The sequence below is a fragment of the Schistocerca gregaria genome, chromosome 2, assembly GCF_023897955.1.
Source record: "Schistocerca gregaria isolate iqSchGreg1 chromosome 2, iqSchGreg1.2, whole genome shotgun sequence".
In the NCBI taxonomy this organism is placed as follows: Eukaryota; Metazoa; Arthropoda; class Insecta; order Orthoptera; family Acrididae; genus Schistocerca; species Schistocerca gregaria.
Genome location: NC_064921.1, coordinates 878,352,059 through 878,371,488, shown reverse-complemented (window position 1 = coordinate 878,371,488; position 19,430 = coordinate 878,352,059). Strand labels below are relative to the sequence as shown.

Sequence of the window (19,430 nt, the reverse complement as noted above, 5' to 3'; positions counted from 1 at the left end):
TCCTCGCTGCCCTCCAATACTAAATTGGTGATCCCTTGATGCCTCAGAACATGTCCTACCAACCGATCCCTTCTTCTTGTCAAGTTGTGCCACAAACTTCTCTTCTCCCCAATCCCATTCAATACTTCCTCAATAATTATGTGATCTACCCATCTAATCTTCAGCATTCTTCTGTAGCACCACATTTCAAAGGCTTCTATTCTCTTCTTGTCCAAACTAGTTATCGTCGATGTTTCACTTCCATACATGGCTACGCTCCATACAAATACTTTCAGAAACCACTTCCTGACACTTAAATCAATACTCGATGTTAACAAATTTCTCTTCTTCAGAAACGCTTTCCTTGCCATAGCCAGTCTAAATTTTATATCCTCTCTACTTCGACTATCATCATTTATTTTGCTCCCCAAATCGCAAAACTCCTTTACTACTTTAAGTGTCTCATTTCCTAATCAAATTCTCTCAGCATTACCCGATTTAATTCGACTACATTCCATTCTCCTCGTTTTTCTTTTGTTGAAGTTCATCTTATATCCTCCTTTCAAGACACTATCCATTCCGTTCAACTGCTCTTCCAAGTCCTTTGCTGTCTCTGACAGAACTACAATGTCATCGGCGAACCTCAAAGTTTTTATTTCTTCTCCATGGATTTTAATACCTACTCCGAATTTTTCTTCTGTTTCCTTCACTGCTTGCTCAATATACAGATTGAGTAACACCGGGAATAGGCTACAACCCTGTCTCACTCCCTTTCCAACCACTGCTTCCGTTTCATATCCCTCGATTCTTATAACTGCCATCTGGTTTCTGCACAAATTGTAAATAGCCTTTCGCTCCCTGTATTTTACCCCTGCCACCTTCAGAATTTGGAAGAGAGTATTCCAGTCAACATTGTCAAAAGCTTTCTCTAAGTCTGCAAATGCTAGAAACGTAGGTTTGCCCTTGCTTAAACTAGCTTCTACGATGACTGGTAGGGTCAGTATTGGATCTCGTGTTCCAACATTTCTACGGAATCCCAACTGACCTTATCCGAGGTCGGCTTCTACTTGTTTTTCCATTCTGCTGTAAAGAATTCGCGTTAGTATTTTGCAGCTGTGACTTATTAAACTGATTGTTCAGTAATTTTCACATCTGTCAACACCTGCTTTCTTTGGAATTGGAATTATTATATTCTTCTGGAAGTCTTAGGGTATATCGCCTGTTTCATACATCTTGTGTGTGAAGTCTTCAGATTAATTGGGTTTAAGTGGTTCTAAGTCTAGGGGACTGATGACCTCAGATGTTAAGGCCCATAGTGCTAAGAGCCATCTGAACCATTTTTTAAGAAACTGGTATAGGCACGAGTGTTCAAATACAGAGATATGTAAACAGGCAGAATACGGCGCTGCGGTCAGCAATGCCTACATGAGATAGCAAGTGTCTGGTGCAGGTGCTAAATCGGTTACAGCCGTGCGGTCTCAGGCGCTGCAGTCATGGACTGTGTGGCTGGACCCGGCGGAGGTTCGAGTCCTCCCTCGGGCATGGGTGTGTGTGTCCGTCCTTACGATAATTTAGGTTAAGTAGTTTGTAAGCTTAGGGACTGGTGACCTTAACAGTTAAGTCCCATAAGATTTCACACACAAGATCGCTTACAGCTGCTATAATGGCAGGTTATCAAGTTTTAAGTACACGGTGTTTCAAAAATGACCGGTATATTTGAAACGGCAATACAAACTAAACGAGCAGCGATATAAATACACCGTTTGTTGCAATATGCTTCGGACAACAGTACATTTTCAGGCGGACAAACTTTCGAAATTACAGTAGTTACAATTGTCAACAACAGATGGCGCTGCAAGTGATGTGAAAGATACAGAGGACAACGCAGTCTGTGGGTGCGCCATTCTGTACGTCGTCTTTCTGCTGTAAGCGTGTGCTGTTCACGTGCAAGTGTGCTGTGGACAACATGGTTTATTCCTTAGAACAGAGGATTCTTCTGGTGTTGGAATTCCACCGCCTAAAACACAGTGTTGTTGCAACAAGACGAAGTTTTCAACGGAGGTTTAATGTAACCAAAGGACCGAAAAGCGATACAATAAAGGATATGTTTGAAAAATTTCAACGGACTGGGAACATGACGGATGAACGTGCTGGAAAGGTAGGGCGACCGCGTACGGCAACCACAAGGGCAACGTGCAGCTAGTGCAGCAGGTGATCCAACAGCGGCCTCGGGTTTCCGTTCGCCGTGTTGCAGCTGCGGTCCAAATGACGCCAACGTCCACGTATCGTCTCATGCGCCAGAGTTTACACCTCTATCCATATTGCCGTTTCAAATATACCGGTCATTTTTGAAACACCCTGTAAGTCTGAACATGACGTTATAGTCGGCGCACGACCGATGGGACACAGCATCTCCGAGGTAGCGATGAAGTGCGCATTTTTCTGTACGACCATTTCGCGAGTTTACAGTGAACATCAGGCATCCGGTATAACATCAAAACTTCGACATTGCTGCAGCCGGAAAAAGATCCTGCAATAACGAGATCAACGACGACTGAACAGAATCGTTGAACGTGACACAAGTGCAAAAAGAACAGATAACATCTTAGTATATGTATAGTTAAGGCTCACAGCCACTTGACCATCTTCTTCTTCTGTGCGAATGCACAAACAGTGCCCGAACTCTTACGGGAATCGGCAACGCGCCGCGAGTAATGAGTATAATGGGCGGGGGCACCACGAATGTAGTGCGGGACATTACGTTGAGAATGTGGGTTTCACGGGAGGCGTGCCAGAGATAAATCCCTGCAGTCGCGTTATCCTCTATGTCCTCGGTGGCTCAGATCGATAGAGCGTCTGCTATGTAAGCAGGAGTTCCCGGGTTCGAGTCCCGGTCGGGGCACACATTTTCATCTATCCCCGTTGACGTACGTCAACGCCTGTCAGCAGCTAAGGGTGTTCATTTCATTGTAATTCCTCCCGCAAATTGCTGCAGATTTCATTGCTGCGCCATCAGCTAATTTCAGCGTGCAAACCATTCAACGAAACATCATCTATACGGGTTTTCGGAGCCGAAGGGCCACTCGTGTACCGTTGACGGCTGCACGACACAAAGGTTTTCGCCTCGCCTGGATCAGTCAACATCGACATTGGGCTGTTGATCATTGTAAACATGTTGCCTGGTCGGACGAGTCTCATTTCAAATTGCATCGAGCGCATGGACGTGTACGTGTATGGATACAAGCTCATGAATCCATGGACCCTGCGTGTCAGCAGGGGACTGTTCAAGCAGGTGGAGGCTCTGTAATGGTGTGGGGCGTGTGCAGTTGGATTGATATGGGACCCTGATACGTCTAGATACGACTCTGACGGGTGACACGTAGATAAGCATCCTGTCTGATCATCTGCATTCATTCATGGCAGTTGTGAATTCCGACGGAATTGGGCAATTCCAGCACGACAATGCGACATCCCCACGTCCAGAATTCCTACAGAGTGGCTCCTGGAAAACTCTACTGAGTTTAAACACTTCCGCTGGCTACCAAACCCTCCAGACAACATTATTGTTCATGTCTGGGATGCCTTGCTGCGTGTTGTTCAGAAGACATCTCCACCACCTCGTTCCCTTGCGGATTTATGAACAGACCTGCAGGATTCACGGTATCAGTTCCCTCCAACATTACTTCACAAATTATTCGAGTCCATGCCACGTCGTGTTGCTGCATTTCTGCGTGCTCGCGGAGGCCCTATACGATATGAGTCAGGTGTACCAGTTTCTTTGACTCTTCAGTGTTTTTACACTAACGACTAATGTCGTCTAAAGAGCGAAAAATTACATTGGTTGTAAGTGTAAAAAAGAAAAAAATATTCATCTCCTTACGGTGTCAATGGCTAGGGGCAGTCAACTTCCACGCAGATATCTTAAAAATTTGGTCCGCGCTTGCTGCCCAATGACTGATACTTTTATTACCAACTCCGCTATAATATCCATAACTCGCAACAACTCTCTCTCTACCACCCTTGGCGCCAAGCTACTATCAAAGATGTTAGTGTATCAAAGATAACTTTCAAAGATGTTAGATTGATATTAAAGTGTGAACTCTCTTAATAGTTTTTGATATACTAAAATATAGAAATTAATACGCAATCGCAGAATATAATTCGTATTCACATTTATATTATTTAAAAAAAATTCTGTTTGAAACGACTGTAAGAATCTGCACACTAACCTTTACGGAATCTTTTGAGTATATACAGAATCCTCAAATACTCTTCAATTAGGCCGAAAGATATGCCAATAACTGAAGATACACGGCCCAGTCATATCAATGTGATCACAGATGGCAGGTGGCAGCACTGGCTATGGACGGTATATAAAGCGTGTCGGAGGGATGTGGAAATCTGTGTAGTCATCGTAACGCGGAATCAGAGAGATGTCTGACGTCCAAAAGGACACGATCATTGGCTTTTGGGTCTAGAGCGGAAGCATTTCCGAAACGGCTAGGTTTTTAAACTGATCACGTGACGCCGTGGTTAATGTGAATGACAAAATGGGGCTTTCCAAAAGCGGCACCGAGGTAACTGTTGTGATCCACGGGCCTTAGATGGCAGGGAAAAAAATGGCTCTTAACACTATGGGACTTAACATCTGAGATTATTAGTCCCTCTAGAACTTAGAACTAATTAAACCTAAGTAAGCTAAGGACATCACACATATCCATGCCCGAGGCAGGATTCGAACCTGCGACCGTAGCGGTCGCGCGGTTCCAGACTGTAGCGCCTAGAACCGCTCGGCCACACCGGCCGGCAGATGGCAGGGAGACTGCGGAGATGTGTACGGGTGAATAGACGTGGAACTGTTAAGCAACTGGTCTACCAATAATGTCTTCTCAACGACCGTTCAGCGAACGTTGCTGCGCGTGGATCTTTCAAGCAGACGTCTGGTTGATAGACTCTTGCCGACTGTTATTGATCGACAACGAAGGCTAGGATTTGCACGCCAATATCGCAATTGCACGTCCACTGAGGGGCGACAGGTAGCCTTTTCAGAGGAATCGCGTTTTATGATCGATCGGACAAATGGCTGTTGGCATATACGGTGTGAAACATTTGAAAGGCCGGAGGCGCTAGCATTATACGAGGGTCACTCCAAAAGAAATGCACACAACATTTTTTTTAAATCGATATTTTTTTCTACATGTTTGAGTGTTTTACAGTGTGTAGATACGTCCTTTGGGAACAATATTTTCATTTCTTCAGATAATTTCCACCCCTCTCAACTGCCGCACGCCATCTTGGAACCAGTGCCTGCATGCAGTGAACGAACACGACTCAGTCGAGCTTGAAGTTTCTTCAGTGTTGTCACATATGCGTCAGAATTTATGGTGTTTCCACTCGGTATTATGTCCACAAGCTAGAGTCCTTCTGAATCGAAAAACACCATAGCCATATCTTTTCGAGCAGAAGGTGTGGTTTTGAATTTTTTTTTCTTTTGTGAATTTGCGTGATGCTACTCCATCGATTGCCTCTTCGTCTCTGGTGAAAAGTGATGGAGCCATATTTCATTACCTGTCACAATTCTTGCAAGAAATTCATCTCCACCATTCTCGTACTGTTCCAAAAGTTCGCTGCATACCGTTTTCTTGTTTCTTTGTGAGCCACTGTCAACATCCTGGGAACCCACCTGGCACAAACCTTTTTTAACGCCAACACTTTCATTATTCTACAAACACTTCTTTCACCTGTCCCAAGGTAGCGTGACAATTCATTCACTGCGATGCGTCTGTCAGTAGTCACCAATTCATTAACTCTCTGCACATGGTCTGGAGTGTGTGCAGTACGAGGCCTGCCGCTGCGTGGACAATCCTCAATATTGCCGTGCTCGCTTTCATCACATAACCTGCTTGCCCATCGACTAACTGTACTGCGATCGACAGCAGCATATGCATACACCTTTTCCAACCTCTTGTGGATGTTCTATGACTGCACGTTGCTTCTGACGAACAAGTGTAGCAGCCATCTTGAAGACAGGTTGAACTAAGTTTGAAAACAAGCGGGAAGGATGTATCTACACACTGTAAAGCTTTCACATATGCAGAATGAAAACTGTATTTTTACAAAAATAGTGTGCATTTCTTTTGGAGTGACCCTCGTAGTCTGGGGAATATTTTCGTGGCAGTCCCTGGCTGACCTCGTAATTGTGGAAGGCACAGCGGATTGACACAAGTAAACATCTATCCTTGGGAAGCCTGTCCACCCCTATGTGCAGTATGTTTTTTCTCGGCACAATGGCATCTACCAGCAAGTCAGTGCAACGTGTCACACAGCTCGTTGTTCGAGGAGAACCAGCATGAGTTTACAGTGCTCCCCCGGTCCCCAACTTCATCGGTTTTGAACCCAGTCGAGAATTTGTGGGACCACCGCGACTGGGCTGTTAGCAGCAGGGGTTCGAAGCCCAGAAACCTTCCGCACCTGGTTTTGGAACTGGGGTCAGCATGACTCCATCTCCCTTCCAGAACCTCACTGACTCTCTCCACATCTCCCAGCTATCTGCACTGAAAAATGTGGTTATTCAGGACTTTGCCGATGGCCACATTACTGTGACTGTACAGTGTAACGTGGATACAACGAACGCACCTGCAAAAACTGAGTTACAAGCGAATTTACTACGTTTCGCCTGCTTTTCGAATTACCCCCAGACATTTTCTATGATTTTAATACAAGATGATTTAGTGGGGCAGTGGAGAGGCGTTACAGTTTCCGTCAAAGCACCGAGCGAGGTGGAGCAGTGGTTAGCACAGTGGACTCGCATTCGGGAGGACGACGGTTAAACTCGCGTCCGGCCATCCGCATTTAGGTTTTCCGTGATTTGCCTAAATCGCTTCAGGCAAGTGCCGGGATGGTTCCTCTGAAAGGGCACGGCCGATTTCCTTTCCCATCCTTCCCTAATCCAATGGGACTGATGACCTCGCACTTTGCCCCTTCCCGCAAATCAGCCAGCCACCCAACCAACCTTCAAACCAGGAAATACGGTTGTTGTCATCTTGGAAGACGAGAGTGTCCGTTACATTCTCATCATGAAGGTGTAGGAGAAGGTTACCGAGAGTGTTGAAATAAACATCATGGTTCATGTTATAACAAAACGTATACAGCCTTATGAATTCTCAGATAATATTTGTGAAGTGTGTAAATTATGGATAATCGTTGGGATTTTGTTTAAAAAATAATTGAGGAATCAAACACTCTTTTTAGCGCGCCTTCGAACGGCTAGTACAAGGTGCTTATGTCTTAGTTTTTATACTTCTTAGATTCATAACAATTTGCAGGAGAAGTTTTTATATAAAATTATCATGATCCCTTGCTCAAACATTGGTTTTAAATGCTTTTGCATCTTTTTGTGACGGTCAGCGACGAGTTAAGCTGGACGTTGCTAATATGGCGATGCCATTGATCAGGCACCTCTGCAGCAGCCTTAAATGCACATAGTATGGTCTACGATAGAACCTGCAATTATTATAAATTTATCACACTATACCTTATAAAGAATCATTGCATTGCAAACCCATGGAGGCATTAAAATTGCGAGCCAAGGTCAAGCGTGTGCCTATTAGCAACGATCCAGCGGTCACTGATTACGTCTGTTTCTGCCTTAGCTCACGTCATTAAGACAATTACGCTTTCCCTTCTTGTTAATAATTAGATATAATCAACCTTTAATCTTCTAATTAAGAGAAAGAGGGTTTATAATGTTCGCAGCAATCTGAATGAGGAACTCAGTTCATGGTACGAAAAACAACACTAAAACCTCCCTGAACTACCTCCGGTTCGAACTGCTCCCACCACATATTGCAGGTTCAACGACTTATATGGCCTTTGATGCTCTCTACGTCTTACAACATTTGAACAGAGGCGAAAACGCCACTTGTCCTGCCATACTATGTATCTCCAGTCAGCCGCGATCAAGCTTCTGTGCTGACTGACCCACTGCTGACATGTGCATTTATTGACGTCTAATTTTATTGAAAGCCGTGCTCACCACCACCGTGTTATAGCCAATATGTTTTGGATAAGTGGCAGCATCGGTCGTAAACACTGAAATCCTTTATTTTACAGATCGATTTCGGTCACTGTGTGACCATCTTCAGTGCAAGTTATTCTAACCTTGTTGGCCCATATCACAATAGCACAACATTTTCTATGAGGTGTAACATGTACTGTGATGATTACTTCCAACAGATACCTTCACTTTTACGGCACACAGTAATTTTTAAATTCACAAAATGGTCCAACTGGTTCTGAGCACTATGGGGCTTAACATATGAGGTCATCAGTCACCGAGACTTACAATTACATAAACCTAACTAACGTAAGGACAGCACACACATCCACGCCCGAGGCAGGATTCGAACCTGCGACCGTAGCAGCAGCGCGGATCCGGACTGAAGCACCTAGAACCGCTCGGCTACAACGGCCGGCGCTTTTTTACAGAAGAGCTTGTCTTATAACCTTAGCAGTTGCAAATCCATCATACAGTGAGAGTCCAATTGTCCAACAGTTCCATTCGTAATGTTCGCTCGGAAGAGTGTTGGCAGGGACGTGGATTCACTGAGAGCAAAAATTCATGTCGTGAAACCGGGTGTCACTGACAAGGTGTGACATTGACCTAAGATCCCTGTTGGTTTGAATGTTTTCACGACAACACTTACTACGCTATGCTAAGTGGCTGCGACTGGTACGCCAGTCCCTATGGAGACGTTGGACGTTCGCCAGTTATACCCCCAACATATCGGACAACCTTTTGTGTGCCCATGGGGACATCCAAACACAATGCTTTTTAACCATTCTGTAGCATCACCAGATAGACCCATCTTATAGCGCCGACTGCATACAACAGACTGACAGATACACACTACCTTGCAGTCATGACTTCGTCAATCGCGATCGTCGCATGAGCGCCTGTTACCAATTCTCTACCGTCTTCAGTGTTCTCTGTGAAGGCGTGACCGACATTTTGTTCTGTGACCAGAAGTTTGTCGACTGAGCGAGTTGGAGCATTGATTAGGGTACGGGACACGTATTCTGGAGGACGACGGTTCACATCCGCCCATCCAGATTCAGTTTTTCAGTGATTTTCTTAGACCTCTCCATCCAGGCAAATCCCGGGATCGTTTCTTTGATAGGGTACGGACTATTTCCTTCCCCGTATTCGAAACATTTCGAGCGCATGCTCCGTCTCTAACGAACTGGAGGTCGACGGGACAATAAACCCTAATCTTCCTTCTTTTTTAGGAGTTCGTCGTCAACATCTACAACACTCCATGAGTCACCATACAGTGTAAGACGACTGGTACAACTAGATGATGCGCTGTAAGTATTGTTGTTGGCAATATAGACAGTGTTGAGCACAACACCTGACAAATTTTAATGATTACTGAAAACCAGTTCAGCTGCAAGACTGCACATTTATAGTGATAAGACCGGTTCGACCTGAAAATGTTCTAAGAACGAAACCGGTCCTACCACTATAAATGTGTAATTACACAGCCAACGTGTTTTCAATAAATCATTAACATTGTAAGGATAGGCTGAAGTTTAAGAGACTAATCAGAAAGAATCAATGTACAGGGAAGTGGGGTGCGGAAATACTAAGAAATAAAGAGATGCGTTTGAAGCTTTCTGTGGCTATAGATACTGCGATGACGAATAGCTCAGTAGGCGGTTCAGATTAGATCGGATTAGATTAGATTAGATTAGATCAGTTTTCGTTCCATAGACCCAAAAATGAGATGATTCTCGTGGGTGTGGAACAAGTCAGATAAGATAAAATAAAAAATAATGAAACATTTTAATCTAATGCTCACTACCTTGACCATTTGTCAGGTGATTGTCAAAATATATTAATACATTACAGTGAAGTGGAACTGCTTATATCTACAGAATTAATACCCTGTCAGAATGAAACATAGTTATGCACTTTTAATAAATTTATCATACACAAAATATCTAATCTTGACTGTTGTGACCAAGTGCCGTCAAAACTGAAATCTAACAGACAATTTTATTTAAGTTGGTCTAACAGTCGCTGTTAAGATATTCACCTACAGACTAGAAGGAGTTGCCTGTCAAAAAGGCTTTCAAACTCTGTTTAAACTGTGCTTTATTCGAAACCAGGTTTTTAATGGTTATTGGCAATTGAAAATGTGTTTACCTTTTTCTGGACCAAGGAAACTAACTTTAGGTCTTTACGTAGATTTTTTCTTATTCCTAGTATTGGTACTGTGTATTGAGCTGTTGGTTGGAAATAGCACATATTACATGCAACAAATTTCATTAAGGAATAAATAAACTGAGAAGCAGTGGTTAGAATACAAAGTTCCTTGAACAGGTTTCTACATGATGTTCTTGAATTTACACCACAAATGAGTCTTATTACACGCTTTTACACGCTAAAAACTTTTACTAGGTTTGACAAGTCACCCCAGAATATGATCCCACATGACATAACAAAATGAAAATAAGCGACGTACGGAAGTTTCTTATATTTATATCTCCTACATCTGACAACGTTCTCTCTGCAAATACAGACATCGTTAGGCGCTTCAGTGATATACCCTTTCCATCTGAATTTACTATCGTGTTGTAATCCCAGAAATTTAACAAAGTCTACCCCTTCGATTTGCATGTCTTCATACGTTATACACAAGCTGGAAGGAAATCTTTTAGAGGTTCTGAACTGCATATAGTGGGTCCTTCCAACGTTTAATGGCATTTGAAGGGGAGTGCGCATCTCTAAAAACAGCAATCACAGACGTTGGAAACAGAAACATACGTACAAGGAAGGTAACTGCGAATAAACTATGACTAACAGAAGAAATATTTCAGTTGATCGACGAAAGAAAAATGTACAGGGAAATTCAGGAATACAGATAAGCAAATCACTTAGGAACTTAATAAACAGTAACTGCAGAGGCACTAAGGCGAAGTGGAAGGACTGACTCAGGATAAAGAAAAGTAAAAACAACCTTCGATGAAATTAGAAGCAACGGCGGTAACAATAAGAGTGCAATGTGAATTCCAGTTTTAAATGCAGAGGAGAGAACGAGTTGGTGGAAAGAGTACATTGAAGGTCTCTATGAGGCGGAAGACTTGAAAGATGACATGATAAAAGAAGAAACACGTGTCGACAAGGAAAAGATAGGTTACCGAGCCCTAGAATTACAAAAAACTTGGCGATCAAATAAGGCAGAAGGGACAGATAGCATTCCATCGGAATTTCTAATATCATTAACAAAAATGGCAACAAAAGGACTTTTTTACTTCGGTGTACGGAATGTATAGAACTGTCCATGTACCACCAGAGTTTCAGAAAAACATCATTGACACAATTCCGAAGATTGCGATAAGTGCGAGAATTAACGCACAATCAGATTAACAGCTCATGTATCCAAGAATAATATACAGAAGAATGGAAAAGAAAATTAAGGATTTGTTAGATGACGATGAGGTTGGCTTTAGGGAAGGTAAAGGCACCAGAGTGGCAGTTCTGACGTTGTGTTGCTAATGGAAGCAAAACACGTTCATAGGATCTGTCCGCCAGGACAAAGCGTTCGGCAGTGTAAATAGTGCACGATGTTCTAAATTCTAAGAAAAATAGGGGTAAGCTGTAGAGAGAGACGGGTAATGTATAATATGTACAAGAACCAAGAGGGAAAGATACAAGTAGAAGACCAAAAACCGAGTGCTCGGAATAAAAAGGGTGTAAGACAGGATGTAGTATTTTGCTCTTACCGTTCAATCTATACATCCAAGAAGCTGACGGAAATCAAAGAAAGAGTTAGGAGTGCGATTAAAATTCACGGTGAAAGAGTATCAAAGATAAGATTCGGTGATGACATTGCTATCCAAAGGGAAAGAGCAGAAAAATGATAAAATCTGCTCAATGGAATAAATATTATAATGACTACACAATATGGATTGAGAGTAAATCGAAGAATTATGAAAGTAATGAGAAGTAGCAGAAATTATAAACTGACGTAAAAATCAAAGTAGCACTGGAAAAAGGGCATTCATAGCCAAGAGAACTCCAGCAGTATCAAACATAGGCCTCAATTTGAGGGGTAAATTTATAAGACTGTACGTTTGGAGCACAGCATTGTATGGTAGTGAAACATTGACTATGGGAAAACCGGAACAGGAGAGAATCAAAAGCATTTTAGATGTGATGCTACAGAAGAATGTTGCAAATTAGTTGGACTGATAAGGTAAGGAATGAGGAGATTTGTTTTAAGGAATGAGGAGTTTCTCCGCAGCATCGGCCAGTGTACGCAAAGTAAAACTTCGTTGTAGCCTAGATCTTCTTTGCGAGAAAACAGCAACTGTATTGTTATTTAAAACAATCCTGATTCATTCTTCAGTTTCACTTGCCAGTTTTTAAGTACATGATATGTTTCGGTCTCGCTAGATCATCTTCGGATTTGTGTAGTTGAATCAGTAACCCCTTGTTTTTTTGTCAGAACCTCATACCAAAGTACTGTCTGATTTGAGGTTCTGACACAGGCATGACGGGTTACTGATGCAACTACATGGATCTGAAGATGGTCCAAAGAGATCGAAACATGTTATACATTTAAAAACATGGAATTGAGACGGAAGAATAAATAAGAATTGCTTTAAAAATAAAACTTGCCTGGAATATGTTTTACGTACTATGGGATAGGCAGCCCAGCTTGCATCATCCACACACAGTGTAGATGGTGAAAATTCCGTTGCTTAACTTAAATGAGCCTGTGGTAGAATTGATTAAACGACGATTACTTGGAATTTGCTTATTTTTCTTTTCTGGTTTGTCCGCGACCACAAACAACGTGCAACAATGAACATCAGTTTTATAAGTTAGTGACAATACCAATTATTTGTTGGAAACGTACTGAACACATTCAGTGTCAACACTTGGAAAATGTATGCGCTGTTAAGCGTATGGCTTGTTCGTTAGCAGTCTTACTCTAGTTGTGAGCAGTGATGATGCCATCTTGCATCACGGAAGCTTGGATGATCTGAATGAAAATCAGTACTTTAGAATGGCGTTGCGATTCCGAAACTAGCAGCAAATAATGAAATATATTGCTGTGCTGCGGACCTATTATTTCCAGGGAAAATACTTCATCAGATATTGACCCACATATAGACCCAATCTGATCTGTTAACGTGTTGCCCACTGTATAACTCGGGAAATTTCCTCCACTTTCAAATTTCGATGCATTGAATGGACAAGTATACGACTGATGTAGATATAAATGATAATTGGCCGCATTTCCCTTAATTAATACCGTTTTATGTGCTTGAAGGAAACAATCAGTTTTAATAAATTAGAATACATATATTGTGCCAAATGATGAATTCATTAAGAAAAAAAGCAGTTATTGCACTTCGACATGACTATCGCCTTCAGAATTCCACAGTTCCACTTAAAGTCCCGGTAATAAAATGCAAGCAGTGCCAAAACACTCGATGACTATACCGGCTTTGGTATTGTCCCTTGTTACGACTTTTGCGTCTGAATGGAAGAAAAGAAGCTATTTAATCCCCCTCTGACGACGAGGTTCATGCAACTAAAATATTCCCTCATTTGTACCAATCATAAATACTCTGTTTTTCAAATATGTCGTGACAAATGAAACTTTTCCCCCACCGGTATTCGAACACGGATGTGGTGTTTATAGCGAGTAGTGGACTCAAATGTTTGTTATTTATTAGGCTATATGAATATGCCTGCGGACCTGAATCTAACTTTCATTGTCACTGATGGTCACTGCTATTATCTTGGAACGCTACATCCGGAGATCTTCCCAAGAGAATGTGGGAATAGCAAAACAGGGGTAACGGTTGTACGTGGACCATATCTTACTTGCCGTATAGAAGACGCTTGTCTATTTTCAGATCTTCACAATCGACAGATTGATGTTCAGTCTGAATAAACTAAAACACTCATGTCTTTCGCAGAAATTTCAAACCTTTTAAATCAAGTTTGCTATAACACTCTTCGGAACATTTAATATTGGATAAAGTAACGGTCTCTAGACATGGAGAACCGGCCACTGATTTTACAAACGTAGGGAAGAAGATCGAAGCTTAACCTATTTATAGAAAGCATAATCGGATTGACATGAAATGACTGACGTAGTCCACGGACGATAGAAGTCTTTCTGAAGAATCAGGGGTTCTTCTCACAGTATTTAAGTCTACTATGTTTCTCTCTTATGTCTTCGTATAAGCTAATCTCACCTCGCACTAGGGTGCTTGAATCGCAAGATTTGTGTGGTCGTGTCCCAGATCGATTCACCACCATGTGCGGATCCAAACAACATTTTACTACAAGCGTTAATTCACCAATATTTGAACTAACTTTCGGAGACTATAGTATCGTGAGAACTAAGGGTCTCAAAAATAGCAATACACTCTAAAAATTTACGAGCTTCTAGTAACGTAGGATACATTTCGCTTGTGTTCCTGATGGCTAGCCCACGTGGATAACTTGCGGCCTGACTGGTCATGGGAAATGTGCTATCCGCGACAAGGTTCCCAGTCACAGGCTGACCACATCTACTGTCAACAACTAATCTGACACAGGTCGTGAGTCCACACGTGCAACTGGCAAACCACAGTAAGCTGAAGGAAGGCAATACAGTATGGGGATGATGCTCCACTAAAACGAAACAACATAAATCCTTACTTTCACGTATTTAGGTGCAAACGACAGCAAGAAAACACATTCCCCTAGTTACGCACTCATTTAGCCGCAGTAGGCATACCTGTGTAAAAATCTTAGATATAAGTGAAATTCTGATAAGGGTAAGTGCACACATTAACTTTATGCCATAAAAAATACGGAGACGTCAAAATTTTGTAAGTTTGTTGCAATTATAAAGTAGTTCTTAAAACAATTACATGAGGCAGGTACTTCTCGAAGTTTTGGAAGATGCATTTATCTGAATTACTGATTTTTGGATGCTATGCTAAAGCGATGTATTACACATTGTTGTTAGGAATTACATGAAATGTGTTAATATCTTAATAGCAATGATAATAATAGTAATAATAATAATGATGATAATTCGACCAGGGAAACAGAGGTTGTAAACAATGATAAAAGAACACAAAATCGTAAGAAAAATTCTAGGTTAGAAACTTGTAACGAACAATACCGACTAAGAGGCAAACAGGAAATCAAACAATCTATAAACATCCATAGTGGCATTAGAAAACGCATATTAAGATTCTATGGACACATTAAAAGAATGTACTCGGAGAGACATACAAATAAAGTATTCCTATTCTTTGACGACAGGAGTGAAGTCGAAACGAACACGACGAAATGTACTAGCGAGACCATAAATTCATCGAAATAGTCAGGAATTACACCAAAAGTTGTGGAAAACTACGGAATATTTAGGTCCTAAATTCACAAATGGCAACGTGACCAAGTGAAGAAAACAAAGAAGACTGGAACTATATGGTCCGAACAAAAGAAAGGAAGCCCACAGGAAGTCTTTGAAAGAAATATGGGCACAGAAGAAGGGAAATTCCCACCTCTCAATACTTTGTCTAGTCCTAATGCATTTATTCGCAAACATTAATAATTATAATGTCATTATTTTTAAAATATTAGGCATCTCTCGCTCGTTAAAGTGTGGGGGACGGCGACTTATTTCTGGGGTAAAAGGGAGACAAAGGTGTTCAGTGACGGAAACAGTGGCTAGATACGCGCACGTTCACCACCGTCTTTGTTGTGCGTCCTTTGCAAGTTCACGCGGATAGTATTCACATTTGAAACAGAGTCAGAACTGGATGAATGCATGGACTCGCGGCGATATGACTGAATAAAATGTCCTCGGGCTTCCAGCTTTACGTCCACGAGCTTCTGGTCGAGTGATCCTTGACAATGGCCGAGAAGCATTCGTCCTACAGCTGGTTGTTGTTCAACCACTTGACGCCGGTGTATACCCGAGAAGATGTTAATGAAGGATAGGTTTACTGTTTCAGTGCCGAACGCACGATTACATATTCGCTCCTACCTATTTTCTTCACGATGTGCCAACTGACGTCGTTTTTAAACTTGATACTTTCCTGGCGTATAAACTGTCTGACCTATAGGCGACTTTCCACCATAGTGGGATCTCTTAGCAGCAGGCAGTCATACAGTGGAGCATATGTCCCGAAGCAGCTCACCCTGGATACACCAAGCATGCGCCGGCGGAGTTTGAACCCTTTGACTGCCAATTTTATTTCAAAAACATCGATGTGCTGTTATTTTAATTAGTATCTTAATCAAAAATGGTTCTAATGACTCTGAGCTCTATGGGACTTAATATCTGAGGTCATTAGGTCCCTAGAACTTACGACTACTTAAACCTAAGTAACCTAAGGACATCACACACATCCATGCCCGAGGCAGGATTCGAACCTGCGATCGTTGCGTTCACGCGGTTCCAGACTGAAGCGCCTAGAACCGCTCGGCCCGGCGGCCGGCAGTATCTTAATCAGAACGTAACAATATGAAAAGAATTTTTCCTTCCGTTTCGTTTCGAAAGGTGTCGGTGAGGGAGGGGGGGGCGGAGGAGGAGGGTCGGACATACAAGATTATTCACGACCGTTTCGCTCAGAAAGGGATAGGGAGAGAGGGGGGGGGGGGGGGTGAGTTAGGAAATACAGAATTATTCATAAGCAACTCCAGTGTTTCAGAATGCGACTGCACAAAACCCTAGACGACATACTGAAACCAGTCACACACAACTGGATAGAGTGTCTCTCCAAGTTCGTAACTCGTACTACAGGTGCTCAATGTGGGGTCCGTTTGTGATGTGGCAGTCGTCAATTTTGCGGTGCAAGTCGTTGGCGCCATGTGTCCGTGTAGGCGTGAAGGAAGCCCACTTTGCTAATCTGGTAACTGGGTTGTCTATCTATTGGCGCAAACTAATTTGATGTGACAATACGGTGACGAGGATTAACAATGAGACTTGAGGAAAGCACAACTCACAGGTGCAGTCTGTAATTTATAAGAATTCTTACCCCATTAGTACGCTTCCTGTTACCAGTGGGACACATACATAGCAGTAACATGGCATCAAACTCCAATTGATACTCTGTACTATGATGACCTATCGTGGCACACATGTGACCCTTTGGTAGACTAAGGCTTAAATAACGGAGCGCAATGTACTGTCGCCAATATGCGTTCACCTGAAGATGGCCAGAAGACTCTGCGCCGAAATGTGGTGACAGCAAATTACTAGTATCTGATGCTGCTTTACTTGCATAACTTTCCATAACTTCGTCACTTAATGAATTGGAAACGTACACTTTTATGGTGATAGAATGGCTACGAAATGAAATGAGCGTTTGGCGACATTGGCCGGGAGACCCCTGACGGGGCAGGTTCGGCCGCCTTGGTGCAGGTCTTATTACATTCGACGCCACATTGGGCGACCTGCGCGCCGTAAGAGGATGAACTGATGATGAAGACACCCAGTCCCTGATAGGAGAAAATCTCCCACTCCGTCGGGAATCGAACCCGGGCCCCTTAGGACGGCAGTCCGTCACGCTGACCATTCAGCTATTTTTTTTAACCTCATTTTGTTCGCTTTAGTTCTTTGCATCTGCTCGGGGTAGGCGTCATTAGACACCCGTTTAGATTCACCATTCAGCTATTTTTTTTCACCTCATTTTGTTCGCTTTAGTTCTTTGCATCTGCTCGGGGTGGACGTAATAACACACCTGTTTAGGTTCGTCGTTACAAAGGGCAGCTAAGCCTCTGACCGAACACGCTGAGCTACCGTGCCGGCAATGTCATGGTAGGACGCAGCCGTCAGCTTTGACTTTGGGGGTGTCTTCCCCAGACAGAGGGTTGCCAGCTTACCTGTTGGAGGCGACGTCTGCCCAGATGGCGGCGGCGCCGTCCTCCTCCAGCTCGTTGAGCATGGACTCGAGCTGGTCGGCGGCGTCTTGCGTGGGCGCGGTGGCGCGCAGCACCTGCCACCGCTGGTACGAGACGCGCCCGCCCCCGGAGGCCTTGTCCCTCGCCCCCGAGCCAGTGACCGCCCCCACGGCGGCGCCCACGACGACGCGCAGCCCCGTCTTGAAGTACTCCACCAGCGCGGACAGCACGCTCAGCGGTCCACCGCGCGCGCTCTCCTGCGCCGCCCCCGGCCCGGGGGCGGAAGCGGCCGCGGCTGCCGCCCCCAGCAGCAGCGCCGTCATCAACACCAGCGGCGGCGGCGGGCGGCGCATCTCACATCGCGCCAGGCTCCACCGCGGTCATCACAGACGGCGGACACCCGCACCAGCTCGCCCACCGCGAACTCGCGACATACGACACGGAACCAGTCCAGTATCCTCCAAATTCGGTCTCAACTATCTAACCACCACAACCAGCAACCGCAAGAGTTGCGAACGAGTAACCGGCTGCAGTTCCAAAGTGCGAAGAATTGGTCTTAGCAGCTGTTGACTCCTTGAGTGTCCAGTCCGCTAGCAACAGGTGCGCCTCCCTCCGCTTGGCCGGTAGCAGGTGCCTAACCTGTTCGCGTGCCGCCCGGACCGCGACTGAGCCTCTGCGCCGCCTCGTAGCGGCTGTGTATGAGCTCGGACAGTTTTCTGGGCCACGGTCGAGGCCGCCGGCCGTGGTGCAGGCTGTTGGGGGGGGGGGGGGGGGGGCAGGGCACTGCGGGGCGTGTCCCGTGGACCTCTCCGCCAGTACGCGCTCCATCAGCGTACGTGCATATTAACGCGGCGCGACCCAGATAGCGCTGGACAATGCACGTGTGGGCGCCACGGGCCGCTGAGGGCGCCGGGTAGGACGCACCGGAAGCTGTCATTACGACTGCAAGTAGCTACGGTCGCCGCTACCCCGAAAATTCCACCTCCGTGGCCGCAGTCGCCGTTTTACGGTACCTTCCAACAACCGAGGCGAAAGTAACTGTTTCGAATCTTGCTAGCGGAAAAAAAAATCGAACTACTGCCGACATGTTCGTCGCGAAAGAATCTACATCTACATACATACTCCGCAATCCACCATACGGTGCGTGGCGAAGGGTACCTCGTATCACAACAAGCATCTTCTGTCCCTGAAACTTCCTGGCAGATTAAAACGGTGTGCCGGACCGAGACTCGAACTAGGGACCTTTGCCTTTCGCGGGCAAGTCCTCTACCAACTGAGCTACCCAAGCACGACTCACGCCCGGTACTCACAGCCTTACTTCTGCTAGTACCTCGTCTGCTACCTTCCAAACTTTACAGAAGCTCTTTTGCGAACCCTGAAGAACTAGCACTCCTGAAAGAAAGGATAAGGCATGTCCCAAAATTGGTTCAAATGGCTCTGAGCACTCTGGGACTTAACAGCTATGGTCATCAGTCCCCTAGAACTTAGAACTACTTAAACCTAACTAACCTAAGGACATCAC

General features: G+C 44.1%; 1 protein-coding gene across 1 annotated transcript in view; it reads right to left on the bottom strand.

Annotated features, from left to right (window-relative positions):
• The window catches only part of LOC126335283 (carboxypeptidase B-like), a 231,396-nt gene extending 212,788 nt beyond the window's left edge, over window positions 1-18,608 (bottom strand). Inside the window, exon 1 of the mRNA XM_049998368.1 lies at window positions 17,891-18,608. Within this exon, the coding sequence (XP_049854325.1) occupies window positions 17,891-18,261 (371 nt within the window). The 5' untranslated portion in view covers window positions 18,262-18,608. The remainder of the gene's footprint in view (window positions 1-17,890) is intronic.
• Between the last annotated feature and the right edge of the window lie 822 nt (window positions 18,609-19,430).